The sequence below is a fragment of the Rhagoletis pomonella genome, unplaced genomic scaffold (genome assembly GCF_013731165.1).
Source record: "Rhagoletis pomonella isolate Grant_MI unplaced genomic scaffold, Rhpom_1.0 Rhpom_scaffold_00007, whole genome shotgun sequence".
NCBI classification, from domain to species: domain Eukaryota; kingdom Metazoa; phylum Arthropoda; class Insecta; order Diptera; family Tephritidae; genus Rhagoletis; species Rhagoletis pomonella.
Window position 1 is genome coordinate 9,546,159 of NW_023458561.1, and position 25,301 is coordinate 9,571,459.

Here is a 25,301-nt window from a genome sequence, read left to right on the forward strand (position 1 = left end):
TAATAACAATTGTTTGTATTAATACAGTATTCTATTATTTATTTTGCAGCTCAATCGATTCAGTAAGTTTGTGAACCATTTTACGAATCCCTTCAAAAACATTTTAGAATATCCGTATAATCTAATGAAAGGATATTAACCGAATATCCAGATAACAAAGAGGGACCCAGCAAAAACTTTTAACTTTAACTTTGGGAAGGACTTATTTTTGTATCAATGAAGTCTCCTCAAGACAATTTTCGATTATCTATTGCATTACATGTCTAGGGTTGCCAGATTTTTTATGCACGAAATCAGTACGTTAGACTTTTTCATGCTAAAAAAATCAGTACTTTTCAGTACACCTTTTTGTAAAGCAAAATTATGAATGTAAGTAACAGATAATGCTTTAAAACGCCAGAGTACTTGTTTTTAACAATATTTTGGTATAAATAAAATATAGTATATAAAAAATAAAATTGTTATGCATTTTAGCATGAGTGAACACATTATTGTACACAGAAGCCATAAATTATTTTATATTTATGACATATTTGAATAGCAAAAATGAGATAGTTCAATCTTCAATGTTTACTTTTAATTTGAAGTTCACTTTAAAAAATTTGAATTAGAAGCCGGTGTCTTTTTTTTTTGATATTTGCACGTAAATATTTAGGAAATCGCCATTGGCGATTTTTGGCAATTTTTTTCCTTCAAATACATTTTTTCCAATTATAAAAATATACAAAACTTAGTTTCCACGATAATTTTACAGAAGAGGCTAATGAACTGCGTGATAAACTTGAGCATACTAAAAGACTGTCAAAAATTTTTAATCACCCTAATCGAAGAACTTTTGAAACGATTACCTAGTCAATTAAATACTTTTAAAAAAGCTTTGATTTTGTTACCAGAAAAGTGTTTGAACCAAAGAGTGCGAGTTTCAGGGACCTGCCAATACACTATCTGAATAACACACAATACACATGGAATAACATTTTTCAGAACGGCATTCCATCTGACTCTGAAGAATTTTGGATAATTGCTTACGGAGTGAAAACCGCAACAGGCAATAAAATGTTTGGAAATAGAAAAAAGTAGCCTTCATATTATTATCCCTGCCGCACTCAAATGCTTTTGTTGAGCGCGTTTTTCTCCGTAATGAATTCAACAAAAACTAAGATTCGAAATAGGATGGGTTGGAAAGCCTTAATTCAATAATTCGAATAAAATGTTAAATGGGGGCTAATAGTTTCTGCTGCAAAACGTTTCCAATATCAAACAGTAGGTTATCAAAGCTCAATATATGACAACAACACAAATGTAAATGATTCAGACACTATAGGCGATTTTGAAGAAATTGTGGAAATAGCTGATCTCGCCTTATTATAGGTTTTTATTTTATCTTTTAGCGCCGCTTAAAAGCGGATTAATCAATTAGTATGAGTTATAATAAACTTAATAAGTCGCAGTCCTATTGGAAAATGTGTTGATACAAATATTTTTAAAAAGTATGCGTATTTTTAAAGAAAATTGTTTGTACATCACCATTATATAAGTGATTTGTGTTGTTTATTATTACCCTGAAGCACACTGTGTCCACTGCGGCAATAAATCAATTTGGACCTGCTCTCCGATTTTGATTATTTTTGCACAGATGGTTAAAAAGTATCTAAAGGTCATGTGTGGAAAATTTGATGCAAATATCTCCATTGGTTTTCTGTCCCGAGCACCTCAAAGTTGAAGTATGTGAACAAGTCCCAAATGTGATAGTTTTCAATGTCATATTCAAAAGCTTGATATTGTAACTATACTACGAATGTACCTTATAAGTATTTTTTCACTTAAAATAGACATTAAGCATTATGTAAATTAAAAAAAAAAAAATTGAAAAATTTGAAAAAAAAAATTTCCTTTGACAATATATTTTGAGCCAAAAAAATAAACATTTATGATTTTCCGTTAGACTTTTAGTTGTGTGCGAAGCAGTGCGACACATGGAGTCGGCCCCAATTTGCCTGCCGCCGAAAAAACAATGAAAGCCCAAAAAATTACAGTAAAAAATATGCGTTATGCGTTATTTTACGCGTGCAAAAACAAGTGCGCATTCTTTCTTTCTTTGCTACTCGTTTATTTGCTACATATTATAAACAACATTAAATGTAAATGCTAAATGATGCTAACACACAATAAGTCATTGCCCTCTGCACTTCGTTACTCTAATATAATAATAATTTCTATCAAAGCAATATCGGTACCATAGTGTATTAATACAGTGGCCGCAGGGCGTGTTGTTGTAAAACAGAGGCGAATTTTAAAACAACTTGTTGGTAATTTTCATATAGAAGAAAACAAATGAAAGCAAACGATGAAACAGTTTGACATTTGGGGCCTATAATCAAAACAAACACCGATAAAAAAAGTTCGAACATTACATTATATTTACATTATATTTGAGAGTGGTAAAGTGATAAGTGATTGTTTATTAAGCAATTAAAGCAAATTTATTAAAAACAATTGAAAAGTCAAAAATATCTTTCAGGACGCTTTCGGAAATTGTTTTTAAATGTAAAAAAGATATTGATTTTATAATTGGTAAAAATTTTTGTATTGGAGTTGTATGGGGGGTGGGTGTTACAGTGGGCGGATTTTCTTCATATTTGCAAAACAGCATTTAATAGATGTTATATGCATTTTTGCGAAAAATAAACATTCTAGTTACAAATTTACAGAACATATGGCATTTTTGAAATATCATTTGTATGGGAGGTGGGCGTAAAAATGGGCGGATTAAGTTCATATTTTCAGGAGCACATTCTACAATTATAATATTAATGTGTTATGAAAATTGAGTTGATATATTTAAAATCATGGAAGTTATGCCACATTTTCTATTTAAATTGTATGGGAGGTGGGCGTAAAAGTGGGCGTATTTTTGTAAAAAAAAAAATTAAAATTCTTAAAAAATTTAAAATAAATTTGTGCAAAATTTCATGAAGCTCCGCAACCTCCTTGATTTATAGCCATTAAATACACTACACGGCCACGGTGTGTGAAGGTATTATATTCGCTTTTTAAACTATATTATAACAAGATCTCATTTTTAAAATAAAATATTTGTTAAGTCGATTTCATTAACTTTACTTAAAAAAATAGGCGATTTTTTGCGAGTTTTTTCAGAAATTGCGCTTTTTTTAAACAATCTGGAAACCCTGATCTATGTAACTTCGCAAAAACTTTGAAAGACTAAGAATTAGCTAAGAAGAATATCTAATCCTATGTCTTGTATGCAAAGCTCTTTTACAATGTCAGTAAATTTTGAAAAAAAAAAAAGTTGTAAGTTATAGGCAAAAGCCATTCGAATATTAAAATTTGCTGTTATTAAACTGAAAGATATTTTCGAGATAACTAACAACACTTGACAAAAGACGTCATTCTTCTTTTTAATAACACTAGTTTACAAATTTTCAGTTTCAAACGAGTACCACGATAAAAAAGTGATTTCTAGCACAATTTGGGGTCGCTGAAAACGAAAATGACACTCATTTACATATGGTTCTAAAGAAGCGTTTCCGCGATATCCGCAAAAAACGTGTTTTTCGTGTCAACGTGTCGTGAAGCAATGCCATACATGTTTATAAAGGTACAGACCCACTCTTTACAGCAATATATCGTTATTAGTAATCTAGTGATTATTACTTCCACAGCAGCCTTTCAAAATTAAAAAAGGTAATTTTTTGAACTTTTTTGGAAATTATTGAAATTTATTTATTTTTGTCCTATACATGAAATTTTTAGTTCAAAATAATTTTATAACAAACAAGTCAAGCCAAAGATTGTCTAAATCGGACGAAAAATGTTGAAATTATAACGTATTTTGTAAAATGATGCATATTCAGCTTCTGACATTCAAATTTCCCTTTTTTACACCTACTCAGAAATAAATTATGAAGCAGGGCTGGGGCTGAATCCATATCAACGGAATGTTACCAAAATGGTAAAAAACACAAAAAAAGTCTATTTAGTGTTAATTTATATGCAGAATCAAAGTAAACGTTGTACAGGGGAACAGAAATATCTCCAGTCGATAAAATGCGTTACTGCTTGAGCGACATTGAATTTCCGCTATATTTTCCTGCCCCGTTAGGTAGTTGACAAACGTCATCGGATTTCGTTTCGTACTTTTGTTGGACAGTTGTTCCTTTTGTGTTCTCTCGTATTTTAGAATGACGTTTTTTCTCTAAGGAAAAAGCCCAAAATGTGCAATCACTCACCGGATAAGTTTTGCTTTATTTGTGGTTTGTACATATTCAAACAAAGTGCTCGGAAAAAAATAACCACAAACGTTTTAACTGCTTATGAACAATATTTTAAAATTCAAGCCAAGAATCCGGATAAACATTGGACTCCAAACTCTGTATGTGCCACAATTTTTTTACGATTAAGCGCATTCAGCAAAGGCAAAAAGAAGTATTTATCTTTCGAAAAGCCGTGTGAATGGAGAAACCCGATTGATCATGTGACGGATTGCTACTTCTGCCTAACCAAAATCCAAGGAGGAAAAAATTGCAAAGCTGTTTATCCCAATGTATCATCAGTGAAAACAACTGCACCACATTCTTCTGTGTACCCAAAACGCGAACCACGAGCACTGAAAGAAGAAGAAATTAGTTCGCAAGGAACTGTATTTTCGGATTCAAATCCCAGCGTTTATTCAGGATCAGCGAATCAAAAGCTGAACCTGATGAATGAATTGGCCCTAAATGATCTATGTCGTGATTTGAACTTATCCAAAGGAAAATCTGAATTACTCACATCACGCTTACAAGAACGTGGGTATTTGGAATCAGAGGCAAAAGTAACTTATTTCAGAAATCGTAGCAAACAATTCGAACAATATTTCTCAAAAACAGATGACTTTTGCTACTGCAACAATGTTAATGCGTTGTTTGCCGCATTTATTGATGGTAGAAAATATAGTGTGAAAGCTGTTTTACTTCATAAAGGTAATAAGAAACCTTCCATTCCCATTAGCCATTCCACAAACGTGAAAGAAACATACGAGACAATGAAATAGTTACTTAAACTGATTGACTACAGTTCTTACAACTGGAAGATATGTTGTGACTTGAAGGTCGTCGCTATACTCACTGGTCTACAGGGTGGCTATTCGAAATACAGCTCTTTCTTGTGTCTCTGGGATAGCAGAGCAGATTTAAAGCATTTTACTCAACGCGAGTGGCCAAAGCGTAATGATCATGTCGTAGGAAAGAGCAACGTTCTTAATACAGCACTAGTTGAAAAAAGCAGCATTATTTTTCCACCATTGCACATAAAACTCGGGCTAATGAAAAATTTTGTCAAAGCTTTAGCAAAAAATCCGGAAAATAAATCCTTGAAATATTTGAAGACGGTGTTTCCTAAGCTGTTGACTGAAAAAATCAAAGCAGGTATATTTGTCGGGCCACAAATCAGAAAATTGTTTGATGATGAATAATTTGAACGATGCTTGAACAAATCTGAAGTAAAAGCTTGGACTGCCTTTGAACAAGTTGTTCACGGTTTTTTGGGAAACAACAGAAGCAAAAACGACCGTAAATTGATTGACAATTTGATGAAAAACTTCAATGCCATTGGTGATTGTGAAGTATTTTTAGGTTAAATGTTAGTTTGTGAAAATCCATGCAATTTTCTTTTTGTGACATATACCTAAATAACTTCAACGGTTATACCTTGCATGAATTAAAATAATTATTTTAAGAAAAAACTATTTAATAATTTACAAAATATTTTATTTATTACAGGTGCTCGAATGTCTCTGAAAATGCACCTTCTTAATAGTCATTTGGACTTTTTTCCACCGAATTTGGGAGCTGAGAGCGACGAACAAGGCAAAAGATTTCACCAGGACATTGCAACTATCGAAAAGCGGTATGAAGGTTTCTGGGATCAGGCCATGATGGGCGACTTTTGTTGGAGGCAACTTCGAGAAGACAGAATGGAACACAAACGAAGAAGTTTGACAGAAAAATCATATTTTCGACCTGAAGTGTGAAAATGTTAAAAACCTCGAATTGCTTGTATTTACATTATGCGTCATAACTTCTAATTTCTTCTTCGATCGAAGCAACATTTATCTTAAATAGTATGTGACAGAATTGTCTTCAAATTGTTATCATATGTGACCTGGTCTACGGAAAGGGGGCTTAGGTGACAAAAAATCAATTTTCACTTTTTGGTTGATTCGGATGGAAGATGAGATGCTTTTTCACGTGGTGAAAAGCAGAAAATCCTAACTTGCTTAGAAGTGCACTAAAAATGTAGAGAAAGAAGAGTAAAAACGAGTAAACGAAACGAGTTGCTTACTTTTAACAGCTTTTTCACAGAAAACTAGTTTTCGCACGTAAGCTCCCTTTTCGTAGACCAGGTCACATATGTATCTGCATTAAAAATTTGTATCTTATGAAAAAAAGTCAACAAACCTCATTCATTTCCAAAAAAGCTCAAAAAATTACAATTCTTTTTAACTTTGAACGGCTGCTGTGAAAGTAATAATCACTAGATTACCAATAATAACATATTGCTGCAAAGAAGAGGTCTGTACCTTTCTAAAACTGTATATCATTGCTTCATAACATTCACTTCCTCGGAGATTTCGGTGAAAAACTGGAATAAGACTCGAAAAACAGGGTTTTTGCAAAAATCGCAAAAACGCTTCTTGAGAAAAATAAATGAGTATTATTTTCGTTTTCGGCGACCTCAAATTAAGCTAGAAAGCACTTTTTTATCGAGGTACTTTTTTCGTGTAAACTAATGTAATTTAAGCTCCATCATACTATCGCAACTGGTACGTTTCTTGGACATATCAAATATTATTTGAAACATCTCAACTATAATTAAATTATTTTCCTCTTACTTTTTACAGTGAAGTTTAAGCAAGTTCCAACGTTATGTAAAAACCTTAAGAAAATCCTAAAGTATTTTGTTTGAATTGAAAATTCAGTACAAATCAGTACAAATTTTGAAAAATCAGGACATTAGCGTACTGATTGAAGAAATGAATAAAATCAGTACAAGAGTTGAAAAATCAGTACTCTACTGATAAAATCAGTACGTCTGGCAACCGTATACATGTCGATTGGGGAACCAATTTTTGAGAGTAACCGCTTACCTTTTCGTTTACAGAATGCATTATTTTATTTAAAATTACTTGTAATGCAATGATAACCGAAAATTGTCTTGAGGATAGTTGTATTGCATTAATAATAATAATAATAGATTGGCGCTTACACATATGTTAGTGTTTGGCCGAGCTTCTCCTCCAATTTGTGGCGTGCGCCTTGCTGTTGTCACACAAAGCGGAGGGACCTACAGTTTTACGCCGACTCCGAACGGCGATTGTATTTTTGTGACAAGCTGTTTTTCATGGCAGAAATACACTCGGCGGTTTGCCGTTGCCTGCCGAGGGTAGACCGCTGTTAAGAAAAAACCTTTTTTCTATATTTTTTTGCGATGTTGCTTTGACCCGGGCTTGAACCCAGGCGTTGCGCAGTGAAAGCGCGCACTACTTACCACTACACCGCAGCGGCCGACGCTGTATTGCATTACTTCATTGATAAAAGAATAAGTCCTTCCCAAAAAATGAAAAGTTTTTGCTGGGAACGGACACACGATTATCTGGATTCACATATGTACCTAAAAGCTTAAACAGACGGCAGCGTTGATCCGGATTAACTCGGACTTAATCCGAGACTACAGTTAATTTCCGAGTTGATCCGGATCAACGGTGCCGTCTGTTTATGCTTTAATTTAACATTTGTTTTTACAATTTTAATGCGGCCGAAGTAGCTTGTATGTACATACTCGTCTTTTAAAGTACAAAACCGCATATCCAGAAAATGCAAAACCGCGCATGTGAGGTTGCATAAATTATTTTCTAGAGAGTAAAAACACTCAAACTTGAAAATGGTTCTCTTTTTATAAAGCAATCGAATTTCTGGCTAGTATATTTCAGGACGAATGGATAAGGATTGAGCCAAGAGCTTGTGTGAGCAAATCCAATTTTTGGCAGCAAATGTCAGTTACGCGGTTTTGCAGAATGACGATACGCGGTTTTGTAAGTTTGTATATTAAGTACTCACAATAATATCTGGCCACAAGATTCCGATGCTTGAGCTTGAAAGCAAATCTTGTTTAGTGTGTAATTTTGGTGAGCTTTATATGGTGAAGTAAATTCATTGCTTACGTTTATATGTAGTAGACGTGGCATGAATCATTATGAGTCTTTCGGCCAAGTTATGCTTGGCGTAATTGAGTCAGATTTGCTGAGCGATAGATTTAAATATAAAGCTATATGTATGTAGATCCGTTATGTAAAATTTTTTATTTACTATGCCTAATGTGTATGTAAGAACAATAAAAATAAATTAAAACAAGCAAGAAAGTCTAAGTTCGGGCGGAGCCGAACACTAAATACCCGGCGCAAGTATTAAATATTTGATTTTCGCCTTTCCGAAAGCTACCGCTACATGGTAAGCCGGGGTGTATCAAATTTGAGTAAGTTAGCGTCCTTAAATTTCGAATTATTGAAGTTTCAAGCATTTCTGAAATTTACCGTTATATGAAAAGCGGCCTCAATTTTAGTCCGACTTCAATAATTTGCAACGTTTTGCTTTTATGTGGCAAGTACAATAACCATACCGAGTTTGGTAGAAATTGGTAGAACGGTTACCGAGAGACATATATGTGATCATAAGTGGGCAGTGCCACGCCCGTTTTCCAAAATTTTACCAAAAACGTATTTCTTGGTAAAGAATTGTTGCAAGCATCAATTTTGAATAAATTAACTTTAATATTTACCGCTTTATCGAAGATTTCGTATTTCTCCAAATTATCGTTATATGGGATGTGGGCGTGGTTATTTTCCGATTTTGCCCATTTTCTATACCATCCGTCCTACGCCCGAAAGAAGTATACGTACCAAATTTCGATAAGATATCTCGATTTTTACTCGAGTTATCGTGTGCACGGATGGACGGACAGACAGTCACCACTTAATCGATTTCTCTTTTCATTCTGATCATTTATGTATACATTTGTCTATATCTATCTCGATTTGTTTTGCCTGTTACAAACAACCGTAATGTGAACAAAGTTCTAATACCCTTGTGCAGAAGTGCGCTCGGGTATATGTTTTATTTATGCATTCAAATAACTTGTTATAAATGGCATTGTAAGGTTTGACGTGACATTATAGGAGTTTTCAGTAGTACATCGTGTGATTTTTATATTGAAATGATAATAACTGTTAATTTGATCTGCATTATTAAAATATTTGGTAATTCTCTAGTATAGGGTAACAACAGCTAAAAAAGGTCCGGAAATGTCGGGAGGGGTACCAATCGACGCGTTTCGGTCCCCGTATTAATAATCCGGTGGGGGAGGGATAATATTATTAACCATTTAAAAGTTATAAACAAAAAACTTTTGCTAAATTTCGTTGTTTTGTATGGGCAATTACCCCGACAAAGATTCACTAAATCACCTGTCCTCACTTTTTAAACACTATTCAAATATATAATTTAACTTAATTATTAAACAAACGCATAGTTTTATCAACCTAAGATAGATTATTTTGTTACTAAAAAGAAATTGACAATCTTTGCGAACTGAAACGCGAGATTCCAAAATAGCTATAGTGCTGCCACTGTATTAGTATTTCGTCATAATTCACTTTTCCTTACAAGGGGTGTGCAGTGTTCAATGCTTTTCGGTACCTTCTTTCGTTTGATATATATATAAATAATGAAAATTTTTAATAAAAAATCGCGATTTTTCCATAAAAATCAATACTTCGATAAATAATGAAAGGTTGTAATGGTAAAATCAAACATGTGGCACTCCGTGACGCTTACTTTTAATTTCAGTTGAAATGACTAAACCATAAAAGTAGCGCTGCCATGGTATAGCGAAATTCGCTTTATATTTTGGTTAGAATATTTTATTTAGGTAAAAGTAAAAAAAGAGGAAGAAGTGTATAGTGTAAACCGAGGGTAATAGCGCAAATGAAATGTGAAATAAAGTGGCAATACCAGCGATTTGAGGTTATAATAATTTTGGCAGGCGCAGAGTTTGTTTACTCTGTTTTATTAACGAAATATATAAAATAGAAGTGAATAAATGATTTTGTTTGCATAAAACAATAACCGGAGACGTTTGAATAGTATTTTAAAAGTGGAAACTGGTGATTTAGTGCATTTTTGACGTGGTAATTGCTCATAGAAAACAACGAAATTTAACAAAAGTTATTTATATATAACTTTTAAATTGTTAATAATATTAGTCCTCCCCCGTTTGGTACCCCTCCCGACTTTTCCGGACCTTTTTTAGGGGTTGTTACCCTATACTAGAGAATTACCAAATATTTATAGGTTGCGGGACCTATTCAGTATTCTCGCTTTTGAAGATGTACTGGAAATGATCTAAATTCTGGTAAAGTGAACATTGCATTGGAATGCAATGTGGCATAGTCGTTGTTCTGGGTATGGAGCTACAGTTTCACGACTATACTACTTCTAGTCTACAGCGTCGTATCACCAGTAGGTGCGGCTCCAATCGGGCTTTTGTGTTGGAGCAAGCGACTGGCTATATATACGTGTGTTCGGTTCGGAAACCATCCTCTCCCAACAATGTGCTGTCCGCTGGGTTTGGGACCCGTCTCATTAAAACCACTTTACTGAAAACGAGAGCTACGTGGTGTCTTCGGATCGAAAAACGAGAAACCAGTGTTTTAGACGTACATACACTCCCAGCCCCAAACATCGACTCAGTCCACTATCTTGTTGCATCCTGATACGCACCTGCCTCTGTGCAACAAAAAATGTGCGCCCACAAATGCAAGGAAAGCTTAACGTCGACAAGCTGCAATCACCACAGACGGTTAATTTATGCCAGCGATGGGCAGAGAGCTTTTACTCTGCATTCGTCTATACAAAATTTATAGAAAGCTTAATAGAGCTTTGTCCGCAGGCAAGGCGGTGCCCATCACCGATTTATTCACTACTCGATACTCATACCTGCTCTCTGAGAGTACTTTTTGAAAAAACCGACATACGCGAGTAGTGGAAACACATTTCCCGCTCATTGAGTACCGCCGCCGAAGAATTAGTCGGATTTCAGCAAGCCCGAAAGAATGACTGGTACGATGAAGGGTGTCAAGAAGCTGCAGAGAAACAAGAATGTGGGACCGTTAAAGGGAACTGAAGAGAGAAGAAATACATGAATGCGAAGAGCTTGAAATTCTGGCTGACAAGAGAAACTCCCGAAAATTTTACCAAAAAGTTAGGCGACTTACGGAAGCTTAAAACACCAAGGCGAACTCCTGTAAGAATAACAATGGCGACCTAGTAACCTATATCCAAAACGTACTTACATTATGGAGGGAACACTTTTCCATCCTACTGGATGGTATCAGCACTGAAAGATGTTGAGAAGACGAACCCGAGCCCCCAGTCGATGTTCCATCGCCTGACTATGTCGAGGTACGTATAGAAATTACGCGGCTGATAAACAACAAAGCTGCTGGAGCTGACAGCCTGGAAGCTATTCAAGTACGGCGGCGAGGATTTGATAAGGTGCATGCATCAACTCTTATGCGGAATATGGTCAGATGAACGCATGCCCGACGACTGAAATTTAGGTGTGCTCTGCCTAATCCACATGAAAGGTGACCCCACCATTTGCGCCAATTAACGCGGAATCAGCCTTGTAAGCATAGGTTATTGAGCGTATTGTTTGAAAGACTGAAGCCCACCGCCAACGAATCGCCGAAATCAACCATAGACCAGGTATTCACAATACGCAAAATCTTGCAAAAGACCCGCGATAAAAGGACCCATTTGTCGACTTCAAAGTCGCTTTCGACAGCACTAAAAGGAGTTGCCTATAGGCCGTGATGTCTGATTTTGGTGTCCCCGTGAAACTGATACGGCTATGTAAAATGATGTTGAGCCATACCACCACCTCCGTTAGAATTGGAAGATACCTCTCCGAGTTGTTTGATACCAAACGAGGTTTCAGACAAGGTGACTTCCTGTCATGTGGCTTCTTTTATCTGATTGTGAAGAAGAAAATAAGAGCCGTAACTGAACCGTTCAGGATGAATTTACTATAAGAGCGCCAAGACGAGGACAAGGCAAAGTATCCCCTGCCATCAAACAACCAGTCAGCGTATTTGCTCCTTGACACCCACGTCACTGTTGACAGTAGAGAGCTGCACGATTACATAACAAGTAATTTTTAAGCAAAAAACTAAACCGACTTAAATTTTTACATAAAAAATTAAGGTTATCGATAATTTCTTCATGATCCGATGATGGGATTTAAAATAAATTAATATGAGACCACTTTTGAGGTAACGCTTTTGAGGTCCATGATTCGTAAAGATAACTTAACCATTTAGATTTTATCATGCCCAATAAAAACATGCATTTGCATGAGATTCAGAGCCCTAGTTATTACTATTACGTCAGGAATACTCGCGCTGCGACCTAACAATATATATTGTGGTAAACCCAGCCCATAAAGCTTGTAGTCCGTCTCTAGAGAAACCCCATTTTATTCAAATGGTAGCTTAACTTGCAATGTCCTGTCAGGATGCCAGTATGAGTTTCAAGACTCCCGGCTAAGTTCAAGGAGTCTTTCGGAGTTCCTTCTGGAGGAACTTATGAATCTCTTTGATTGTCTCATTCCCTTTGACATCCACCAGTGGGCAGAAATCTGGAATTCTCCCAGCCTTAAATAGTTGTGCAGTGTACCCTTTAGATGAACCGCAGAAGTGCTCAGGACCCTGCAAGCGCATTTGGGTTCCTCGCTTTGCGAAACAATTAGCCTTTTCGTTGCCTTCAAACACTTCATGTCCCGGTACTTCAGAAGAGTTTTACATCTGTCTTGATGCCGTTTTAAAAGAGTCTAAGACCTTTACCGCCATAGTATTTATTCTGACCCATTTGTCCTTTAAGCCCTGTATGCAGCTCTCAAGAAAACGGTTAAGAATAAATTGCCATTATTTCGCGTGTGTGTCCAAGGAATTTTGATATTTTTGATACCTCACAGCCTGTTGCCTCACTCTTTCCTCAAGAAATAATGGAACGGGCATATATTTCTGTTGCAAACCTGGGTTGCCTTATGCTCTTTTTTCACAAAAAAACTTTAGAAAACCGTAGTAGAAAGCGTAGTAAATTTCTTAAGAACTGCGTACTGCCTTAAGGAAATTTGACTCAAGAAAATTTCTTAGCCATTTCTTGTACGTCATTTTATATGGAGTTTTTGCTTTTCTTGAGAGCTGCATACAGGCCTTTAACGAACACATTCGTGAACACAAATATTGTTGAGCGGTATTGCCATTTCGTGCTTGTGAACCTTTGTATTTTCTAATTTTGGTAAAATTTTAATATTTAATATAATATTCGTATCCGAAAACTACCGAAAAATATCACGTTATTTGAAAACAATAATTTTAAAATATTTGCTCAAACATTTGAAAACATGTAAATATACGTATTCGACAGTAGCTGAGTGCGCAGAGAAGCGTGCGACTATTTGTAACCTTCATGAGGTTCCAGGTTCTTATGCCGGCAGACGAACATATTAAAAGTATAATTAATTTCTGAGTATAATTAACTATGAAAAAGCATATTTGAAGTTCAGAATGAAAAATTTCAGAAAACCAACCAGAAAAGTATTCGTTTCACAACCCTTCGTGGCACTTTACTATTCACCTTTCTTTCAGTTTTCGGATCTCTTTCCGCAGTTTTTGCTGGCTATACACATATACATACATTCATATCGTCGTATAAAGTACAAAACCGCGTATTGTCATTCTGCAAAATCGCGTAACTGATATTTGCTGCCAAACATTGAATTTGCTCCCAGAAGCTGTTGGCTCAATCCTTATCCATTCGTCCTGAAATATACTATCCAGAAATGCGATTGCTTTATAAAAAAGAGAACCATTTTGAAATATGAGTGTTTTTACTATCTAGATAATAATTTATGCAACCTCACATAGGCGGCTTTTCATTTTGTTGATACGCGGTTTTGTACTTTAAACGACGATATACAGATTATTAAAGACGATCTAAATTACACTTGGTGACAAAAAAAAATTTATATAGTTTTTTCGAGGTTCACACTTGTTGTAGGTCTATTCAAGCAGTAAAATCTCAGAATTTTAAATACACCCTCAAAATCTGGGCTTAATGTCAAAAACCGTGTTTTTCAAAGGGTGACGCACAGGTATACTTGCACGTAACTTTATTTCTGTTTACCCAGTGAAAAATACGTATTTATGTATGTGATTCAAGATAAGACATTTCGCTGCTTACAACAATGTTTAAATTCATAATTTATCTTAAGAAATGGCAAAGGAATCAGTGATCGGACTTAAAAAAATTTGTGTGGTAGAATCTAAAAAAAAATGTGGTAGATTTCAAAGAAATGTGGTAGATCTCAGGTTTTGTCTCAAACTTTGTACAAAAATTAAAAAAAATCTGCAAGGTTTCTCCTAAATTGCAAACATTTTAATTACAATCTAAAACAAAATTAATTTTAGTATATTAAAGTGCAAGATTGAAGTTGATAAAAATTGCGTTGGTTTTGGCAATTTTTTTCCTTGATAGTTCCGAACATATTTTGAAAGATTTCTGCAACCTTGCAGAGTGCTGCCAGCTTTTATTTTTATCACATCACGATGTGGCTCGTTCCAGAAATGCTACTTGTGGTTTGCCGATTTTGACAATTCTCAAGTAAAAGTAAACAACGCTTTAGAAATTTGAGATGCACTGAAATTTGCTAATGCTTTCACAAAAATCGCCAGTTTTTATCATTGATGTCGAAAAATTGAATCTTGAGAAAATTTACTATTTTACAGTTTATTTTATCCTCCCATTCTGCCTGTTGTTAGTGTTAGTGTTGGACAATTTTTGCTCTTAAAATTAAGAAAATTATGTTGAGCAAAAATAAAACTACTCAAAAACGCGAATATGTGGTAGATTTCAGAACTTGTGTGGTAGGTGTGCTCAAAAAAGTGGCAGATCTACAACAATGTGGTAGAAGTCCGATCACTGAACGGAATCTTACAGAGTATATCGATGGCTGAGTGGAAGATCGACCTATCTCGGCAACCAGTTCGAAAACGCCCCATCTCAGAAAATTTTTTAACAACGCGCTATCTCAGAAAACTTTTCAAGAACGCCCTACTTCAGAATTTCATTGAAAAACGCCCTATCTCAGCTGCCGTTTCGAAAACACCCTATATCAGCTTATTTTCAATGTATTTTCGTTTGAGATAGGGCGTTTTTGAGATGAATTCTGAGATGAGCCGTTATTCAACCATATTCTGAAATAGGGCGTTTTTCAATCAAACTTTGAAGTAGGGCGGTCTTGAAAAATTTTCAGAGACAGGGCGTTTTTGAACTGGCTTCCGAGATAGGTCGATCTTCCACTCAGCCATCGATATGCAAAATTTAAATTTTTAACCTTTTTTTCATTTTAAATTACGACTTGTCCGACTATTTTGTTAACTAGTATACATACATAGGGTGCCCATTCTCAAGACAAATTAACCATTTATAAATGGTTGTAAACAACGAAATGTTTTCTCTTAAATGGCATATGTAAGTATTTTTCATCGGGCAAACAGAAATAAAGTTACGAGCAAGTATATACTTCGACCTATGAAAAACGCCTTTTTTACCTTCAGCCCAGATTTTGAGGGTGTATTAAAAATTCTGAGTACCTATGCGTATATATTATTTTTGTTTATATCACTTAAAATCTCACGAAATCATAAATGCAACAGTATGGTTGACACCGGATCAGCTGTTTAAGTATTTATGACCAAATGGTTAAATCGTGTGAATGAATGTGGACAATATTTGTCACTGCTGTGCGCAAATGTGTGCCAAATCATTTGGATCTTCGGCGGCCAAATCGTCTGATCGCAAAACAAATCATTTGTACATCGCTATCCAAATGCACAAATGTGGGCAAATCTAAATTTGGCATTTTGTGTACAAATGTATAAATCGTGTGATCCCTGCTTAATAGTTATTTGCGAAGAATAGAAAATATGTACGTATCTCGAAATATTTTAGCAACCTTTTTTACACAAATATTTCACCGGTGCGTTCGTATAATGGCGGCCACAAACATGTAAATATACCTGATTCCTAAGTACAAATGTATACCTTATTATTGCCTATATGCAATACGGACATCCATATATCGTGACCTAAGGGTGAAAAGGTGCCAAGTACATTTTTTTAAATTTTTCGGGAGAGACCAAAAATCGATGTAGTTTCGTATTAGATACCTGTCATTTTGCATCAAAAACTAAACTTTGAAAAAAAAATGGACTTGGCACCTTTTCACCTATAGACAGCGATATTATTTATGGCGTACTTGGACCAAGATTTCAGAAAAGTCTGCCAATGGGCTCGTACTCAACCATATTTCGAAGTCTGTGTTCGCGAATGTCATCGTAGAAGGCAAATGAGGCCAGAATAAATGTTATGTCGGACATTCATGCAGCGTTAAAGGCCTTAGAGTATTTTAAAACGGCATCAAGGCTTGTAAACTCTGGAACCACCTGCGAACCCACAATAGAGTCATGCATGAAGGGTTTGGAGGCAACGAAAGAGCTGACTGTCTCGCAAAGCGTGAAGCCCAAATGCGTTTGCATGGTCCCTAGCCTTTCTGTGCAGACCTACTTAGGAGCTAGCTGGGAATAATCTCAAATTGCTGCCCACTGGTGGAAGTCAAAGGGAATAAGACAATCAAAGGTATGCATAACTCTTTCCAGCAGGAACTCCGAAAGACACCTTGAACTTAGAACTCTTACTGGCAACCTGACAGCACACTGTAAGTTAAAGTACGGTTTTAATTAAATGGATCTTTCTGTAGAGACGGAATGTAGGGTTTGTCGGCTGGTGAAAGAAACCCCAGAGTATATTCTATGTGCCTGTCAACGAAGCATGAATCGTAGATTGATACACGATTGCCTTCTCCATCTAAAATTTGGAACATGGCCTCATCCAAAGTGCTGAGCTATTTAAATAGTCTAAGGTTGGAGTGATTACAATTTTGACTTAGCACAATATATCTTCTTAGGTCGCAGCGCGGGTATCTTCGACGTAATAATAATAATATCGTCACTAGACGCGAATAAAGAGCTCGGAAAAACTCTTTGGGGAGTTCTGGGGAATACTGTTGCACTCGAAAATATAGTTGACCGCGGACGTAAGTTTATGGGTCTTTCTTCGCTGTCATAGAGGTTAACGCGGCTTTATTTGCCGTCATCTATGTTAAGAGTCCTTCTTCGCCGAAATTTTTTTTACGCCTCTTTTTTCGCTATCAACTTTTGAGCTCGCGTCTTTATTCTTATCTAGTGACGATATGTATGCATGTGTAAAGAGACATACCGAGCCCTAACCGCCAAAATAACGTAAGCGACATTTTTTTCAAAATTTTCTTTTTGATGCAGAAATATTCCTAGAGCATCAAGATGCATTTCTGCATCAAAAATAAAATTTTGAAAAATATGTCGCTTACGTTATTTTGGCGGTTAGGGCTCGATATGTACATATGGATAAGTCTGTACAGTAAAATGAATCGTTATACGCATTTAATTAGTTTTTATTAATCTAGTTGTGTTTTAGTTTTACTAGTTTATGTTAACTATGTTTTTAAAAAATTTGACATTGAAAACAAATATTAAAACTCAAAAAAATGTTTGGTAGATTTTGGTTGGTTATGGTAGGAAATTTTGGTAGGAAAAAAAATTTGTCTGTGGCAACGCTGACACCAGTGTTCAGTAAATATGTAGTTTACCACAACTTTGTACTTCAGTTATATGTATATGGATGTTCATATTGTATAGTATACTGGCAATAATAAGGGTATATGTGTGTTCTTATGAATGAGGTATATTTACATGTTTGCGGTCGCAGTTATATGAACGTACCCGTGACATATTCGTGTAATCAAGGCTGCTAAAATGTTGGGAGATACATATTTTGAAGTTTTCGCTATTAACTTCTATTGTCGCGGAACGTATCAAAATCCAATCTAACCTACTAACCTACCAAATGGAAAAAAACCTACCAGTTTTGGTGGGAATGGCCCATGTGTAGCAACACTTGTGTATATATATAGCGAGAGCGCGCACCAAATACGCTGGTAGATAGCAAGAATGTATTCTCTCCACCGTGGGTAGATAGCAGCAGTCCGGCACACTAACCACCTATCATTTTTAGCTCACGCTTGATTCTGGTAGTGCTTGCTTCTGCTGGTCGCACTCAATGCATGGACCATCAGTGCTTAGTATCAGGGCTGCCAACTATCCTTAGCTATGAGGTGACATATTGAGGATAAAAAAGAACCAAAATGTGCCAAATAGAAAAATAAAAGACCCAAAAATGGTGCCGTCGTTTTTAATCCTTCCCATTTAGCAATAAAATAATAACCACATTTTTAAAACAAAAGTGCTATGCCAAAATAAGATAAACCAGTTGAATAATCTTTAGAAGTTAGAAAATTTTAGTTGAGAAAAAGAAGTACACGCAAAGGATTTCACAAAAATGTGTTGAAGTATTACTATTTTTGAAAAGTGCCATTTAGGCACTAACTGCCAAATTGAAAAATTAAGTGCCATTTGATGTAAAATAGGGCAAAAATGGCACGGTTTGAGCCAAGTTGGCAGCCCTGCTTAGACCAGCAGAGTATATTTACTGCGGTTTTCGAAAAATTTATAATTCTGCTCCACTTGATTTCGAACTTAATCTGCTTTCTCACTCACGTTCTGGCGGCTGCCGTGGCTGAGTTTTTAGAGATGCATACTACCACTCCGGAACATCTAAATTATAAAACGTTTTTTCTACCAATAGCGATAACCCCTCGGCCTTTTGAACACAAGGATGTTGAACTTGGCGAGTTAAGTTGTTCTCTTTTGTAATGGTTCTCCCTTTTTTTAAAGCAATCGAATTTCTTGTTAGTATATTCCAGGACGAATGAATGAGGCTTGAGCCCAGAGCTTGTGTGATAAAGTTCAACATTTGGCAAAAAATGTCAGTTACGCGGTTTTGCAGAACGACGATACGCGGTTTTTTTACTTTAAACGACGATATGTATGTATGTATGTATGTTAGACTGCATCACCAAGAAAAGTTGCGGATTTTCCGCTGCGATTACAAAATTTATTATATTATAAACGTCCACATAAATATTTCGCAAATATAGTAAGATCTAAGCGAGCTGTACCGATTTGAATATACCTCCAAAAATGGAGTTTTTTATGAATAACAAGTAAGAAAGTCTAAGTTCGGGCGGAGCCGAACATTAAATACCCGGCGCAAGTATTAAATATATGATTTTCAACTTTCCGAAAGCTACCGCTACATGGTAAGCCGGGGTGTATAAATTTTGAGAAAATTAGCGTCCTTAAATTTCGAAATATTGAAGTTTCAAGCATTTCTGAAATTTACCGTTATATGAAAAGCGGCCTTAATTTTAGTCCGATTTCATTAATTTGCAACGTTTTGCTTTTATGTGGCAAACACAATAACCATACCGAGTTTGGTATAAATTGGTAGAACGGTTACCGAGAGACATATATGTGACCATAAGTGGCAGTGCCCATTTTCCCAAAATTTTATCATAAACGTATTTCTTGGTAAAGAATTTTTGCAAGCATCAATTTTGAATAAATTAGCTTTAATATTTAATGACTTATCGCAGATTTCGTATTTATTCAAATTACCGTTATGTGGGATGTGGGCCATTTGGTATGCTGTAGCAAGGCTAACAACTGTGCCAAGTTTGGAAGAAATTGGTGCAGCGGTCACCAAGTTATACACATGTAACATTAAGTGGGCGTGGTACGCCCATTTTCTAAAAATTTAAAATACTCTTATTTTTCGTCTAAAAATTATGGTAAATATCAGTTTTGAGTGAATAATCTTCAGTAGTTACTGAAATATCGCTGTTTTCTTATTTCTGAAAATTACCGTTATATGGGATGTAGGCGTGGTTATTGTCCGATTTTGCCATCCGTCCTGCGCCCGAAAGAGGTATACATACCAAATTTCGATAAGATATCTCGATTTTTACTCGAGTTATCGTGTGCACAGATCACCGCTTAATCGATGTCTCTTTTCATTCTGATCATTTATGTATACATTTGTCTATATCCATCTCGATTCGTTTTGCCTGTCACGAACAACCATTATGTGAACAAAGTTCTAATACCCTTGTGCACAAGTGCGCTCGGGTATAAAAATAGTTTCTTAAAGAACTTTTTGAGAAAAGGCCCTCAGATGACAAAACAGATTAGGCTTAAAAAATCTGCATAAATATATTTAAAAATCTTTTTAAGAATCGTATTAATGAGATTGTTTATGCTGTTTTGCTACTTTTTTGAAGTTTGATTTACGAAAAACTTAAATAACTGGGCCAAAACTGTTATGTTAAGACTTATAGGATCTCAGTAGAAAGGTATTTTCCCACTGTTTTTATTTATGCGCAAAAAAAGTCATTCGTGTCCCAATATTTTTTTTGCAATACCAACATATCTTAATTCAACTTTGAATGATGTTCGTTCATCCTACCTTTCTCTTTCATCGTTTGAATGAGCTTATAAGAAAAAAGATATAAAAAGGGCGAGAAAATACCTTTCCAATGATACCTTACAAGTCTAAATCGGTTAAACAGTTTAGGTTCAGTTATTCAAGTTTTTCTTAAACCAATCTTTGAAAAAAGTTAAAAAACATCATCAAAAATCTCATTATTACGATTCCGTTCAAAATTTCTTTATATTTTTTTAAAATATTTTTGGCTGCGTTTCTTTATACATTCCGGATAATCCCATTTCACAGCCGGAATAAACAGAATACGTTTGAAATATACGTTAACATATCATCAGGAACGTTCTAAAGAATAAGTAAACAAAAAAGTTTATTCCAAACGTTCAGAATGAATAAAGAAATTCAGCCTTTATGTAAATTTTTAAAACTTAAACCCACAGTATACAGTAATCCAGATAGGCAAAACAAAAAATGTAAATATGCTTATTTGACAGTTTGTTTGAATGTATTGGTTGATATTTTTTCACGGTTGTCGTTTTCGTCAACCCAAATGAAATCAAATTTAATATTTTCTTATAGTGAAAAATATTTTCAAGTGCCATAAAATAAAATAAATTCCAAGAAAATCAGGAGTGAAGTGTTAGCGATTGTGACCGGATGTAGTTCCTACATAAGTCATACCGCGTTCCGAACACAACTTTGTGTGAATAATTGAATGAATAAGGGCTGACTTTGTGGAAAATGGTCCCATCGATTATCGATGACGAGAAAAATTGGTTCAGCCGTGTCTGAGATATTTTAACGAAAGTCGGTGCCGAAGTTGCCTTTGGAATAATTTAGGTTAGTATTAAATTTGGCCGAAATCTGTCATCCCTTGTAGTAATTAACAATACTTTTGTTTTATTATTTTTTTTATGATTTTGCTGTTTAATTTACATTTCGAATATATCCACAAACATTTGTGGGTACTTTTGCACCAGCCGTTGCCTATCGGTTAATGACAAGAAAATCCTACACATGCACAATATTTCATGTATTAATTTTCAAATAAGCATATTGTCAATGGCTGGTTTACTGTATACTGTGCTTAAACCTTTTTGTCATTTGAGGGGATTTTTTCAAAAAAAATCTTTAAGAAACTGTTTTTATTCATAAAAAACTCCGTTTTTGGAGGTATTTTCAAATCGGTCCAGCTCGCTTAAATCTTAATATTTTTCATTCATATTTTCATATTTAATTAATTAATCTCAACGTTTTATTACCCTCCATTCCCGCCCAACCGACACAATTGGCGCAGTCCGCATGACGTACGGAACTTTTTTGTTTTTTTTGTTTTGTTTTTTGGTGCCGAGTAGTGGAAACAGGAGTTTGTTAAGTGTCGAGATCTAAAACTATTCAGCCACAGAATCAAATTCATCAACTGATTGGATATGCTAAAGATAGTATTTCAATTATTGAGAGTGGAAATGATAGTTTTCTTTATAGTAAAAATCGAGTCCGATATGTCAAACGTGCTGGAATGAGAGTTAAAACCTTGACATAAACAACGGAATGATTCGTATAGTTCAAAATTAGTTTTGCATGGCTTCAAAAACAGAGGTCGAAAGTGTCTCGACACTGGAGAGGGAACATTAAAGGGCCGGGCTATTAATCAAGCCTGCCATTCATTTTACGGTATATATTATAACTAGCATTACTCTACGACTTGCGAGTGTAGGCAAATTTATGAGCTTTAGACGACTTGTGGGAGGGGTGAGATTGTAATCTGATTCCCAGTTAAAATCACGCAATGCAAAAAGCAAAAATTGTTTTTGAATTGATTCAATCCTATCTGAATGAACTTGGTAGGGGGATTTCAAATAATAGATCCGTATTCTAGTATAGGTCTAACTAAAGTGGTAAAAAGAGCTTTTGTAACATAAGGATCTTTGAACTCTTTTGACCATCGCCTTACAAATGCAAAAACGCCTTTGGCTTTATTGACTGTAACATTAATATGATCATTGTGATACCAAGATCGATAAAATTGGATGCCTGCTCCAGATTGTAATCTGATATTGAATAAACAGCTGGCTGAACAGCGCTCCGAAAGAAACACATAACTTTACATTTTTTAAGGTTTAGTGGCATACGCCCGTAGTCATAGTCAAATTAAAGTCGGCTCTTAATAAGTTAGAACGTACTTTAATGCAAAGTATACTTTATCTTAGTCAAAGTCAAGTTAGAGTCGACTTTAAAGTTAGAGCAACGAAAAGCTGTAACTAAACCATTTAGCAAACTGTCAAAATACTAATAAATTTACATTTTGTCGCTCAAAAGTAGTGTTTTTTGTTTAGGAAAAAATTTAATTTAATGAGAAAATGAACCGTTTGGATAATATTGAAAGGGATTTCAGCATCACTGATGATGCTACAATTCTTAGGCGTCCAAAAACTTAGGACAATAAATCCGTTTGAATTAGACGCCAGTGATTTTTATTCTCGGTATCGGTTAGACAAAGCCACTGTGGAATTCATTATTCGAGCTTTAAATATGGAAAATCCGAGAAATAATAGAGGCCTCCCTCTTAGAGGCCTGTACTCTAGATTCCTGCAAAGAAATGTTCATCAAAGTGTCGTTGGTATGTTAATAGAGTGTAATTAAAATTTCGAAATCAAATTTCATGAATATTACTGTATTATAGCTGATCTGCACGGTTTGTCCCATAATACTGTTGGAAGGATAATAAAAGAAATAAGTAAAAGGATTACAATGTTGCTGCCGCACTTTGTTCGATTCACAAGTAGAAATGAATTGAGCGAGGTAAACAGCAAATTTTACCGACTAGCTCGGTTTCCTACCGTGATCGAAGCCATCGACTGCACCCTCGTGCGAATTAAATGTCCTTCAAAAAATTTGGGCCCAACTTTGGCAGGTCATTTCCTGAATAGAAAGGTGTACTATTCACTAAATGTGCAGGTAACTAACCAAAAAGACGACATAATGTTATAAGCAAATGTGACAATCACGTATACATATTTCGTAGATTGTTTGTGATGCAGATTGCAAAATTCTTGACATCGTTGCAAGGTCACGTGGCTCCAGACTTGACGCTCGAATTTGGGACAACTGCCACCTAAAAACTCGTTTGTTGGAAAGCAAATCTGAACATAACGGTGTATTAGTCGGAGATGCAGGTTACCCTAATTCATCTATACTTTTGACTCCAGTTAGAAATCCCTCCACAGCAAAATAAGAAAGGTAGAATTTATAAAAAGGATTCCTGAAATATTTAATTTTCTAATAATTCTTTTTAGATATAATAGGAGCCGCATTGCTACACGTTCCAAAATAAAATGCCTGAATGGGCAGATCAAATCTAAGTTTCGTTAAATTTTCGAGAGGTTGAGGCTTGACCTAGATGCAGCTAAAAATGTAGTTGTCGCTGTTGCTGTGCTTCATAACATTGTCAAAGAACGAGACTTTTCATATAAGTCCTCTACTTTGAATTAAAACCTGCAAAATTAAATACATTAAAAATATTTTCTTAGTTTTGGATGCGGATACCACTACTCCCCGAGTATCAATTGCAGAAAGCGGAGACACCCTTGAAACAACTTCAAATTCAGGATGAGAACTGCATTTATTAATAAATATTTCTGACTACTATTTTACTAATTTAAATTGAAACTCAAACATTCTTCATATGCATATATTTATTTCAAATTTAAATGAACATGCTCATTTGTATTTCATATCAACCTTACAAGTAGTGTATACATTAAAAAACGCATAAAACAAATCAATTCAGTCTTTCCTTATTTCATAAAACCTACAACTATGTAAAAACAATAGCCTCTTAAAACTTCAGGTACGGCATCACTAACATCAACTAATTCACTACTTATTTACATATATACAACACCTCCTCGTTTCTTATTAGGAGGCGAATTAGTTGGCATTTCAGGTCCATCAGCTCCTCTCTTTTATGCATTCGAGCCTGATGCGAAATATCTGCACATGGCGATCGAAGCCTGCAGCTACCATATCCATTCTTATGGCTTCACAAGCATCTTTCTTCCGTTTAATTATCCGGAGGTTATTTTGTCTGTTTTCGATTACATCGATGTACCCGTTGACCAAATCCCGCATGCAGTCTTTCTCGGATGCAGCCCAGTTGTGTTCGCGTTTCCTTTCCTGTAGAAAAAAGTTTTAATTAAACAATCGCTAGAAAAACAATAAAAAATTGCTTACTCTTGCTTCCTCCTCCATCTCAATTGCAAATAGTAAACACAGACCAGATGATTTATGTATGTACCCTGAAGACGGGTGCTGTATTAATCGATAAACAGTAATATAGTATTTCACGTACAATATTTCACATCAATTATCGTCTTTTACTTAGTATAAAAACACAAAATCTCTTTTGAAACCTATTTTTAATGATTTCTAACAACAAAACCGCCTTTTGTTGTAAAATTCTCAACTTAAAAAAAAAAACCTCGAAAAATATATTCATTAGTTCATTTACGATATTTTTCTCCCTAATATATCATCACTATTTTCGCAGCGTTGCCATTTCTGCACATTTACTGATTGACAATGTAGTTACTAGTTAGCACCATGTACTAAACCGACTATGACAGCACTAAAAATAAAGTCGGCTTTTTTTTTGTATTTTACTAACTAAAGTCGGCTTTTATG

The 25,301-nt window shown here is 35.2% G+C and overlaps 1 protein-coding gene across 1 annotated transcript; it reads left to right on the forward strand.

The window, feature by feature from the left end:
• The first annotated feature begins 22,990 nt into the window (after positions 1-22,990).
• On the forward strand, positions 22,991-23,923 carry LOC118743627 (putative nuclease HARBI1). Its single transcript, XM_036476393.1, has 2 exons — positions 22,991-23,576; positions 23,644-23,923. The coding sequence occupies exons 1-2, from the start codon at positions 23,370-23,372 to the stop codon at positions 23,851-23,853; spliced, it is 417 nt and encodes a 138-aa protein (XP_036332286.1). The 5' UTR covers positions 22,991-23,369; the 3' UTR covers positions 23,854-23,923.
• The last annotated feature ends 1,378 nt before the right edge of the window (positions 23,924-25,301 follow it).